This window comes from Amblyraja radiata, chromosome 1 (genome assembly GCF_010909765.2).
Source record: "Amblyraja radiata isolate CabotCenter1 chromosome 1, sAmbRad1.1.pri, whole genome shotgun sequence".
In the NCBI taxonomy this organism is placed as follows: domain Eukaryota; kingdom Metazoa; phylum Chordata; class Chondrichthyes; order Rajiformes; family Rajidae; genus Amblyraja; species Amblyraja radiata.
The window spans coordinates 30216829-30228982 of NC_045956.1; the positions used below are offsets into that span (position 1 = coordinate 30216829).

The 12154-nt window shown below is 43.7% G+C and overlaps 1 protein-coding gene across 1 annotated transcript in view; it reads right to left on the reverse strand.

Moving 5' to 3' along the window:
- LOC116983367 (calcium uniporter regulatory subunit MCUb, mitochondrial-like) overlaps positions 1–6900 on the reverse strand; it is a gene marked incomplete at its 5' end in the record, with an annotated part of 18648 nt that extends 11748 nt beyond the window's left edge. The window contains 1 exon segment of the mRNA XM_033037419.1: positions 6786–6900. Within this exon segment, the coding sequence (XP_032893310.1) occupies positions 6786–6900 (115 nt within the window).
- Positions 6901–12154: the final 5254 nt, after the last annotated feature.

Below are 12154 nucleotides of genomic sequence, written 5' to 3' on the forward strand. Positions count from 1 at the left end.
AAAACGGTGCGAAGCCCCCGCGCCCGGTTGCAATGGGCGGGGAGCTGGAGAGGGGAGGGAAGAGGTCACACATATGGCCGGGAAGCAGAGGGGTGGGGGTGGGGGTAGCGACAGACAGGACCAACAATGAGATGGAGAAAGACAGAAACACCGACGTGCAAAGGAGACCTACAACAGTGCATGATCTCTCTCGCATTATGGCAGGTGATTGTCGCCTGCCCGCTATTTCTGACGCTAAAGCCTTGGGATTGTTGCCTTTCGTGTTGGCGTGGAGGGGGAGGAGGGGGGGTATTGTGCTGTTTGATCGCTCCCTGCTATCCCAGGGACAGGGAGACACGGCGGCTTTTGAGACTGGTGGGCAATCACTACCAAAGTGTCTGCCCGCAGTCAGTACACCTCTCCCACACTTGTCTCCCGCACTAAGTCACCCCCCCCCACCTCTCCCTCTCAACTCCGGTCCCATCTCGACCCCCTGGGAAACTGAAGGGAGCGACAATCAACTGCCACGGATACAAATAATATCTTACACGAGAAAGGGCAGATGCTGGTTGACATAAAGTGAACACACGGTGCTGGAGTAACACAAAGACGCAGCAGAATTTTGGAAACATCATCCCGTCACCCATTCCTTCTCTCCAGAGATGCTCCCTGCCTGCAGAGTGACCATACTGATGGAATTCCCACGTATATATGAAGCAGAGAGAAACGTGAGTTCTACACGGTTCTGCCCGACTTTTGAGAATGGATTCGGTGGTCTGTACTCCCCCTCCCTTCCCACCCACCCACCCACCCACCAAACCAGCCAGCCGGACCCCTCCTCGTTACAGCAGCGGAAGCGACATTTCCAAGAGAATGGGGCAGAGAGCTGGGGCAGGGCTGGGATGGGAGCAGGGCAGATGAGGCACACCAAAGGAACAAACAAGTTGATGGCAACAAGGGGCAGGTGGCAGAGGTCTTGTGCCCCAGCGAGGTAGACAGCTCTTCCCCCTGCTAATGCACACACAGAAAGAGAGAGATGAGAGCAGAGAACGATCCCAGCCTAGCTCTGGCACTGGACGGTGCGCATTTTCCCTTTGTCGGTCATATTAATAGATGCGGCCCCGCTGAATTCTATCTTTAACTCAAAGCCGCAGGATGGAGCTGTCTTCTTTAACACTGTTGCTTCGCTGCCACCACCTCCTTGTTGCACAATGGCAGCGAGTGCGGGGCCGAGATCCTGCCTAGTTTTTTTTAAGTTCTGAAATTGAATAACTTACAATACTGAATCAGAATATACTTACTGTATGAGATGCTGTCCAGCTCCTCTATTTGATACTTAAAACAGGCCTTCAGTCACGGTTGGCCCAAGAGTAACTCGGGAGAGGAACTTGGTAACTCGGGAGAGGAACTTGGTACATCGCAGAAATGAGAAGTAAACGGCAAACTTAGACATACACGTGGGAACTCGTTTAATCTCGTGAACATAAACTTGGAATCTCGTAGACAACCACGAGTGTTTTTTTTCTTTCACTCGGGATCACTCGTGGGTGGACTCGCACCGTGAGACAGGGACATAAGAAACTGCACTTGAATTTGGTGGCCTTGCACCCTGCTTAAAATGGTAGGGAAATGGATTTGAATCTCCCTACCATTTGGTGGCATTGCACCTTGCTTGAAATGGAATTTCAAGGAATAGCCGTGTCAACTGCCAGCCCACCAGCCATGAGTGAACTGCCAGCACATCAGGCTTGAGGGACTGAGCTGCCACCCCAAGAATCCATTTGGCCCACAATGTCCATACTAGCCCTCTGGAGACCAGTCTCTTCAGCCCACAACACCCATTGGAATTGGTGGAGAGGTGGAATATTGCGTTGGGGGACCAGCCCTCCCGTGTGAACATGGGACCCAACGGGTCCCACTCATGCTAGTTTTTTTACGGCTATATTTTATTTACCACATACACCATTGGCCCATTCTTAGTCACGTGTGTGACCAAAAAATACAAAAAAGTATGGAATACACTTCTAACTGAAAGCATTACAAGTATATAATTTTGTGCTGTATATAAGATTCTTTTTTTTTCGGTTTATCAAGTGAAATTTGTACATGTTATTTATGCTGACAATGTTTGTTTTGGGTCCGAGATCAAATACGACTGGAAGCATTTTACAAACTCTGTGAATGTTAAAAAGCTGGGAAGTTCATATCTTTATCAGACATGCATTATAGTTCCGTAGGGTAGGAAAATAGCAATAGGATTAATCTCTTACAATTTTTTAAAATGTATCACTTTGTGATGAAATCTTGTCACGTGTGTGACATTTTGGGTTCGCTTTCCACAGAATGGGCCTATTTACTATATTTCGTAGCTAGCAGTCACAGGTTCTTCAGAGAAGGATTTCATACAGACATTGTCATCTGTATTTATGAACTTGCTCATTGATACAGAAGCACCTCTGTTGCTGACACCATCAAGTTTGCCACACATGACCTCACTGCTTTGTGCATTGGCTGATGGAAAACCTTTGGCCAAATTAAGAGCTAAGATGCTTAAGAATGGTGAGGCAAAACCTGTTCTAACTTACAGACCTGTTCAATAATTTGTCGCTGGTCGTTTAGCTCTTCCAGTTTCTCCAGGAGTTCCTGTTCTCTGATGAGCTGGTGATTTTCTACATGTAACGCCACATAAAGCCTTTGGATCAGGTCTTTCACACTGTCCATCTCTGTAGACTGCTCGCTGCACACATGGTCTATGGTATTGGATGGAAAACATTCAAAAATGAATTAACACGCAAGTCCAAGCAATCAGATCAGCTGTGTGGGAAGGAATGCAGATGCCGGTTTAAACCGAAGATGGACACAAACAGCTGGAGTAAGTCTGCCGGACAGGCAGCATCTCTGGAGAGAAGTAATGGATGATGTTTCGGGTCGAGATCCTTCTTCAGACTAGTTCGTGAAAAGGGAAAGCAAGAGCTATAGACGATGATGTAGAGAGATAAAGAACAATGAATGAAGAAAGATGTGCAAAAAAGTAACAATGAGAGAAAGAACAACGAATGAAAGATATGCAAATTCTTTTTCTCATTGTTACATTTTTTGCACATCTTTCTTTCATCCATTGTTCTTTATCTTGCTACATCATCGTCTATGTCTCTCGTCAGTCAGATCAGCTGATCAGTTTTCCAAAACTCATAATACAATGAATCTTTGATTACTAAAGAAACGCAAAAAACACAAGGGAATTGAGATTTCCAGAGTGGTGGCCAGATACTGCAACATGATATATCTATCAAAAAACCAAGGGAGCCTAGGTTTAATGTCACATGAAAACATCAAAATAGGGCTCCTAGAAACACAAGAAAACACAGATACTGTTTTTTTTTTTTAAAGTGCTGGAGCAACTCATTGGTTCAGGCAGCATCTCTGGAGGACGCAGATAGATGGCGTTTTGGGTTCACAGTGTCCTCTTATTCCGGATGGCTTAGATCAGGGGTCAGCAACCTACGGCCCCCGGGCCGAGTGAGGCCCATAACCCGAAATCATCCGGCCCGCAGGCGGATATTTTTTCCCGTAATCATAGAGCTCCGAGCGCCGAGCTCTGATTGTACCGCATCCTGCGCAAAGCCGCCGGCACGGCTGCGCACCTTCTGTGAACACGTTTAAGAAAGAACTGCAGATGCTAGTAAAATCGAAGGTAGGCAAAAATGCTGGAGAAACTCAGCGGGTGAGGCAGCCTCATGCAATCCTTGCATGTCTCACCCGCTGAGTTTCTCCAGCATTTTTGTCTACCTTCTGTGAACACGTGATTTGATGCCTGCCATCCGGGGCGGGATCCATGTGTACACGTGATAGATGTGGCCCGCCATCCGCTCACAGACATGCGTCCTGGCCCCTATGCAGAAAGGTTGCCAACCCTGGCTTAGAAGATGAGATCAAACCTCTGGGATGGGCTTAGATCTGCAGCCTTCTGATACAGAGGCTGGAGTTGACATGGAACAATGAACAACACCACCTCCCTTGCTCTTAATAGGCACCCTAATTTCAGTGACAATAGTTGCTTCTAAATATAGCCAAGGTTTTTGAATTGAAGTATTACATATAATGGGCTGTGACGCCATCTATCTGTGTCCTCCAGAGATGCTGCCTGAACCACTGAGTTACTCCAGCACTTTTTTTTTGTAAACCAGTATCTGTGTTTTCATGTGTTTCTGGAGATGGCATGTAAAGAAATAGAACTGCGTTAGCAGTGGCCATTGCTTAAACCTTAAAACAGGTGACAGCTTTCAAAATTTTCAAAACCACAGGTAATGTGCTCAGATCTGCAACTGGCATTCGTAAACATATGTATTCATCTATATATCGACTTTAAAAAATTGTATGGAAATGACATATAATGTTCCATGCTGAAATAAATGGCGGTATTTGAATCGATTGCTCTTGGTCAGTGAAATTCAAATCTTTACACTAAAGCTTGGAATGACAATCATGTTCTAATGTTATATCATAACCTTGTTTTCTCATGACCTTACAGACCTTCTGTTTTTCTTAAAGTCCTCTTTCTGCAGCAAATATACTTTCAACATATCTTATTATTTGTGGATAACGTGAATCGTGTGAATTCTTAATCTGATACTAGAATTATTTGATCTTTTCAAAGGATGGAATGTTACAATTTGGTCTGGAATTCATTGCTATTCTTTCAGTGTTAGCCTGTTGTGTAGAGTATCAGTGTGTGACAGCTGTACTTTTCCGAATGCAATGCTTTCAGCGCCAAAGACCCAGGTTCGATCCTGACCTCAGGTGTTGTATGAGTAGAGTTTGTACATTCTCCCAGTGGTTTTCCTATGGATGCTCTATTTTCCTTCCACATGCCAAAGACGTGTGGGTTTGTAGTTTAATTGGCCTCTAAAAATTGCCCCTAATGTGCAGGGAGTGGATGCGAATGTGGGATATTGTCAATTGTTGATCAATGGTCAGTGTGGATTCGGTGGGCCGAAGGGCCTGTTTCCATGCAATATCTCTAAAAAAACGAAGCTTCTACTTCTACTTAAACTTGACCCATAACTAATTTTCTTTCTGACCTGAATCATTAATTCCTGAAATTAATCCAATCCAACTGTAAATGTTTATATGAACTCTCTCTCCTCTTGCACCATGCCAACATGATCATTTACTAGGAGCATGTTAATAGGCTACCTGATGATATACTGGACATTTGCTCCCCTCAGAGGAGCTACAGCCAACTGCAGTGTTGCTCTCCCACCCAAAAATGAACCAACCCACCCTCAGTGGATCAAAAGAGACCTTGAAGCAATGAAACAGCAAATATGTGCATGCAGCCACATCCCTTTGCATACCAAAATATCCCAACGCACTTCACAGAAATTAACATGGTCAAATGTAGAGTTATACAGAACATCCTTTATTGAAGGCAATAAAGTCTCAACTGATTGATGTCTGTGTCTGGTACAACGAGTGCACACAATTATCAAAGGTCCTCTTCCATTTTTATACATTGCAATGTGCAAACCCGTATTAAGACTTGTTTGAACTGAACAAAACACTGAACATATTAAACGTCACACATTTATACTTGTCAAGAGAGTGCATCATCAACAGATATGATATAAGGATTCTGATGCTGGCTGCCAAAGCAGATAGAATATTTGCATTTAATGATTTGAATTCAGTCATATACACTTAGACCTTATTCTAGCACTTTATCAGAGGTAGTTGAGGCTGGGATTATCCCTTCGTTTAAGAAACAGTTGGACAGGTACATGGATAGGACAGGTTTGGAGGGTTATGGACCAGGCGCAGGCAAGTGGGACTAGGGTAGCTGGGACATGTTGGCCGGTGTGGGCGAGTTGGGCTGAAGGGCCTGTTTCCACACTGTATCACTCTATGACTGTGACTCTATCAGACAGAATATGGGCACGAAACATGTGCAAATATCACCAGGGAAGTGACTGAAAAGAAAGTTTTTGATGAACTAACAATCTAAACTGGTTCAAGTAAATAGAAACATGTATAATTTTGGAATAGAGCTAGTATTTGTTGCAACATTGCTTCATAATTGTAAGATTAGAGCTTTTCTTTTTTTGTGTGAACTCAGAATGCACACAATGTGTAGTGGAAATCTGATCTATTTCTCCCCAAATAGTACTGGGCAGCGGATTGATGGAAATGTGCAAGAATCTGATTATTGATCTTTTTGGGTTATATTGGAGATGGTGCAAAGACAAATAAACAGAGCCGATTCAAATCAACCAGCAGTCTAAAGAAGGGTCTTGACCCAAAACATCACATATCCATGTTCTCCAGGGATGCTGCCTGACCTGCTGAGTTACTCCAGCACTCTGTGTCCAAGTTCTCCACAGATGCTGCCTGACCTGCTGAGTTACTCCAGCACTCTGTGTCCATGTTCTCCAGAGATGCTGCCTGACCTGCTGAGTTACTCCAGCACTCTGTGTCCATGTTCTCCAGGGATGCTACCTGACCTGCTGAGTTACTCCAGCTCTTTGTGTCCTTTTCAGCAGCAGAATAGTTGGGATAGTTTATTAACCACATAACCGACATTGAAAGAGACATTTTCCGTATTGAGAAATACTGAGCAATGTAATTTGGAGATTGAGATGGTTCAGTTTTGGGATGATTTGTAAAAAAGGAAATCAAACAATGAGCATGAGACAGGAGGTCATGTGAATGTCATAAGGTTTGCATTCTTTAAGAAAAGGTTACAAAGACCACTAAACATCATGAATAAAAATATCTTGTCCAAACTACTATCAAGAAACTTTTCTTACCTTTTTTCGGAGGTATTACAGAATACTTTGTCTCATTAATGACTAATTAAAAGTTATTTGTTAGCAGAACAGACATTGGAGTGGAGGCAGAAACTCTGGTGCCATCTGCAGGAAAACAATAACATAATTGAAAGTTAAATCATTCTAATAAAAGAAAAATCAGTGAACTCTTATTACTCTCTTTCTTTACTCATTATACAGCATGCAATGTGTAGGAAGGAACTGCAGATGCTGGTTTGAAACCGAAGATAGACACAAAATGCTGGAGTAACTCTGCGGGTCAGGCAGCATCTTTGGAGAGAAGGAACGGATGACATTTCGGGTGGAGACGGTTCTGAAGAAGGGTCGAGACCCGAAACATCACCCATTTCTTCTCTCCAGAGATGCTGCCTGTCCCGCTGAGTTACTCCAGCATTTTGTGTCTATACAGCAGTCATAACAGAACAGCATTGTTGACCCCACAGTGGAAATGCAGCATCTCAACCCACAATTTTATTCAGGCCATAGCTGTTCGATACACACCTAGGTAGAATTCACACACTAATTCTACATGAATCAATGCATATCCACGCATATTTGCTTGTTAATTAATGGAGATTAGCACGATTCATGAGAGTTGAGACAAACATCTGGCTGACAAATGACAATATGGTGAATTCGATCAGTTATCTACTAGCGATGTTACAAAAGTTACCTTCAGCGGCGCTGCAGTTCCGCCACTGGCCATGTGTGCGACTTTGCCGCCTTTGAGGGGGTGGGGGGGGGAGGGGGAAGGGCGGGATTAAAATCCAGTTTTCTACTGCCTGTAGGGGGTGGATTTCCTCGGGCTGCTAGCTGCTGAAGAATAATCGATCGGATTTCCGTTCCGGATTTTATATAATATATAAATTGTGAGACAATTTAATAATTAGATTAAGATAAAAAGCGACTTCTATCACCCTCAACGCCTACGACGTGACGGATTGCAAGAGCGGGACAAAAGTAGTAAGTAGTTTATTTTACATATAAACTTGCTTCTTGGGATGGCTTTAATCTAATTTTACGTTGCGAAAATGTGATTTGGGCCCCATACGAACAGTGTTTTTTCTGCCGATATGGAGTTCAAATTCATCGCAAATGCAACGTTCCAATCGATCGCGCTCCAGAAAAACCCACTCGCAAGATGATTTAAATGCTCTTTTTTTTTGGACAAACATGTCATAAGAGCATCTAAATCATCTATATTTCGTGTTATTGTCTATCCATAGTCAATATTCTTATACTAAATATCAGTTTGAGTCCCATGTATTGTGCAAAAAAATTGAGTGGATGTTTCTAGATTAATTTATGCGAATTAAACATTAAGTTCCTTCCATCTGGGATATAAATTCATGACAGTGAGATTTAAAAAGCATGTTATATTGTGAATTCTTGTGTGAATGGGATTTGTTTGTTATTTGAATAATGCCCCTGTCCCACTTTGGAAACCTGAACGGAAACCTCTGGAGACTTTGCGCCCCACCCAAGGTTTCCGTGCGGTTCCTGGAGGTTGCAGGTGGTTGCTGGAGGTTGCAGGTATTGGAAGCAGGTAGGGAGACTGACAAAAACCTCCGGAAGCCTTGTTTGAGCTGTGCCTATCAGTCACGTGTGGGAGCTACACCAGGTTGCGTCATGGTAATTTCCACTCATTAGAGGGGACTGTGGAAGATTCTTTTACAACAGACTCCAACTACTGTATATGCATATCGATAAAGTAGTGAATCTCTGATTTTATAGGGATAGGCTTCTTTTAATCATATAAACGTAATTGCCTATGACAATACCTGGCAGGGTTGCAGTATTTCTCCCACTCTGTCTAGCTTATGGGAGCCAGAGGCACTCCAGTCCTTTCCTGTAATACTCCGTTGGCTCCAGAAGGGAGCAAGGACTCTGAGTCACTACCAGGTGCAATCTGTTTGATAAATGATGATACCAACAGAACTACAATCTGCAGCTAGTCTTAGTTTGGCTGCTAAAGGAAGCAGCCTGACAACCCCAAGTCAGGGCAAAGTCATAGCCAAGTCTTGGGACATCTATGGCAGATGTGATTGGGCTTTGTCCCAATTAGAACATCTGATGAATCAAATTATAACACAAGGAATGCTCCATCTTACGAAGGCATGTCAGGCAGCAACTCCTGGTTCAGGGTTGCAAATTTTCCTCCCACTCAGATGCAAGGAGTGGTGGAGATGGTGCCAAAATATATGCACATATGCCTGAAGCAGCTCCTGGTTCAGGGTTGCAATTTTCCTCCCACTCGGATGAGCGTAGTGATGGAGATGGTGCCAAAGTATGTGCACACATGCCTGAGGCAGCTCCTGGTTCAGGGTTGCATAAGTCCTCCCACTTGGATGTATGAAGTGATGGAGATGGAGCCATATATATTATGCTCCGTATTACGGAAGCATGCACAGGCAGTTCAGGTCATAAGCCTGTAGCTGTCCTGGTTTCAGGGTTCGTATTTTCCTCCCACCTGAAAGACTATCGGAGATGGTGTCACAAAATATGCTCGGTGTTATGGAAGCATGCACAGACAGTCCGAGGCATACGGATATTGCAACGCCTGGTTCAGGGTGCAATTTTCTCCCACTCTAAGAGAGTGTCAGAGATCAGTACGGACTGACTCCAAACATGACCCCGAACATGACTATGTGTCGGGATCCCATGCTTTAATGCATGATTTATGACAATCGCATGAGGAACAGCTGTGTGCTCTTACCGCTATTCCCTCGTGGACGGACAAGCCACTACAAGAGAAGTTGACCAGCGGCATCAGCTATCTAACAGAAATGACAAGCATGACAGACAGGGCCTGCAAATGGAACTTCACTGAAGCTCCAACAAAGAAAATCGACCCGGGGTTAGAGACGCTGGTAAGTAAGGTCTCGTTATTAACCTCCGTTAACTCCGAAATGGAGCAGTCTGTCGGCCCAGGTTGGGTTTACTGTCAGCATGGGCTGTCTAGTCGTTTTTCACTGTCTCTGGGATAAGATCAGCTTGATGTAGAGACATTGGCAAGGTGCCTTGCATAGTAACTTCTGTAAGTTCTAAGTAGGAACAGTTGGGTTACCCTAGATCAGGGTAGACCATCATATAACTGACTGGCCATACAAGTCATAGTGACCAGGGAAGCACTGCTTCATCATCTGTGATTGAGGTTATCAGACTGCTCAATAGAATGTAGTATCTCAACATATGCTTTATTCTCCTCCGTTAGTAGAGTTCCTGGTTCATTGGAATCATCTTTGCCACCCTCTCTGGGACAGGTAGTTACCAGCAAGAAGCTCGTCTGGCATATAATAAAACTTTATCTGTCCTGCAATTTCATGTTGTGAATCAACAATGTATTTATAATAATCCATAGGCTCTCAATACCAGCATTCCTGATTGAGTGGCGGGTCAAAGAGATTGTATTGTGCACTCTGGCGACTTAGACATGTGATTTCAGTCAAAGGACTGCGAGGTAATTCCTGAATCGGCCTTGCATTATACAAATCTCCACTCTGAAGGAAAACGCTGAGTATTCATGGTGACTCTGTCAAGAGTTGACAGGGAACTTGTATTCCCACATCTAAGGGAGACTGTGGTTTCAGCTCTAGTCATTAGCTGCTGATTATATATTATCAGCGATATGTATGAATTAGATAATGCATCTTCTGCGGGTAGGAAAGCCAAAAAAAATTCCGTCCGTAGGATCAATAGAGGAACAGCGGTTTCGAGTGCAGCTCATCCGAGGGTGAGTGGTCTGGCCAAGGAGTAGAGGGGTATATTTCTGATGCTTCTCAAGATTACAGAAACATGGTGCAGGCCGAATCGGGTTAGCATTAGACTAATCGGATTATGGGTTTACTTACCCAGTTTAAGATGGCTGATTGGGTTTCTGCAATTTAACTGACTCAGAGAATCGATCTTGTAGTTGCATACTCTGTCATATCTACACACATAAGGCACAGATTCTGCTGTTTTGATAACAAAGCTAGTGGTGAAAGCCTATGCTGCCCTTCTCAGTCTAAGGGCATTATGTCATCAAGGTATATGCAAAATTGCTGCTGATAAAACTTATGGGTTGTCAGTGGATATCCTTTGCGATATTACGAATGAGGCAACATGAAATTTAACAGTGCCAATTTGCCTATTCAGTCACGCCATGGTAGGCGGCTGAAGCAACTCTTATTTACTCAGTCATGAGTGACGGCTGGGACAGCCTGTCTCCTCGGGCAGCTAGCTCTGCACAATTGTATGAGAAGCTTGTGAACAAAATATGTGACTCACTTTTAACGGAAGTAACAGATGTCTGTGTTACTTCCAGTTTGAGCCTAAAGAAGCTTTTATGTGATAGCACAATTGACATTGCTTGTGCGGTATTATCATTTCTGTAGTACCATAAGTGGGATATAAATTATTGGTTCTTTACCCACTAATCTCTAACGTTATGCAGGGTGTCTTTTATTTGACCACTCTAATAGCCTACACTCAGTGTAATGTGCGCTGTATATCAGTAAATTGTTATGCAAATATTCCTCTAATTTTCCTAATGGGACCAGTATCTTAAGATGATTATGCTTTCAGCAACTGATCTCAGCATAAAAAAACACAGCTTTTACTCAATCTCTGGCTTAGTCTCAACGTGATACAGCAGGGAGGTTCTACTGCAGTTGTACAGGGTCTTGGTGAGACCACACCTGGAGTATTGCGTACAGTTTTGGTCTCCTAATCTGAGGAAAGACATTCTTGCCAGAGAGGGAGTACAGAGAAGGTTCACCAGACTGATTCCTGGGATGTCAGGGCTTTCATATGAAGAAAGACTGGATAGACTCGGCTTGTACTCGCTAGAATTTAGAAGATTGAGGGGGGATCTTATAGAAACTTACAAAATTCTTAAGGGGTCGGACAGGCTAGATGCAGGAAGATTGTTCCCGATGTTGGGGAAGTCCAGAACAAGGGGTCACAGTTTAAGGATAAGGGGGAAATCTTTTAGGACCGAGATGAGAAAAACATTTTTCACACAGAGTGGTGAATCTCTGGAATTCTCTGCCACAGAAGGTAGTTGAGGCCAGTTCATTGGCTATATTTAAGAGGGAGTTAGATGTGGCCCTTGTGGCTAAAGGGATCAGGGGGTATGGAGAGAAGGCAGGTACAGGATATTGAGTTGGATGATCAGCCATGATCATATTGAATGGCGGTGCAGGCTCGAAGGGCCGAATGGCCTACTCCTGCACCTATTTTCTATGTTTCTCTATTAGGGTAGCTTGTTATAGAAATAATCTTATAAGCAAATGAGCACGATTGCGTACATTTGAGATTGACAGCATATCCACCAGAGCAGAGATTAAGGATGTCATTAGGTATAC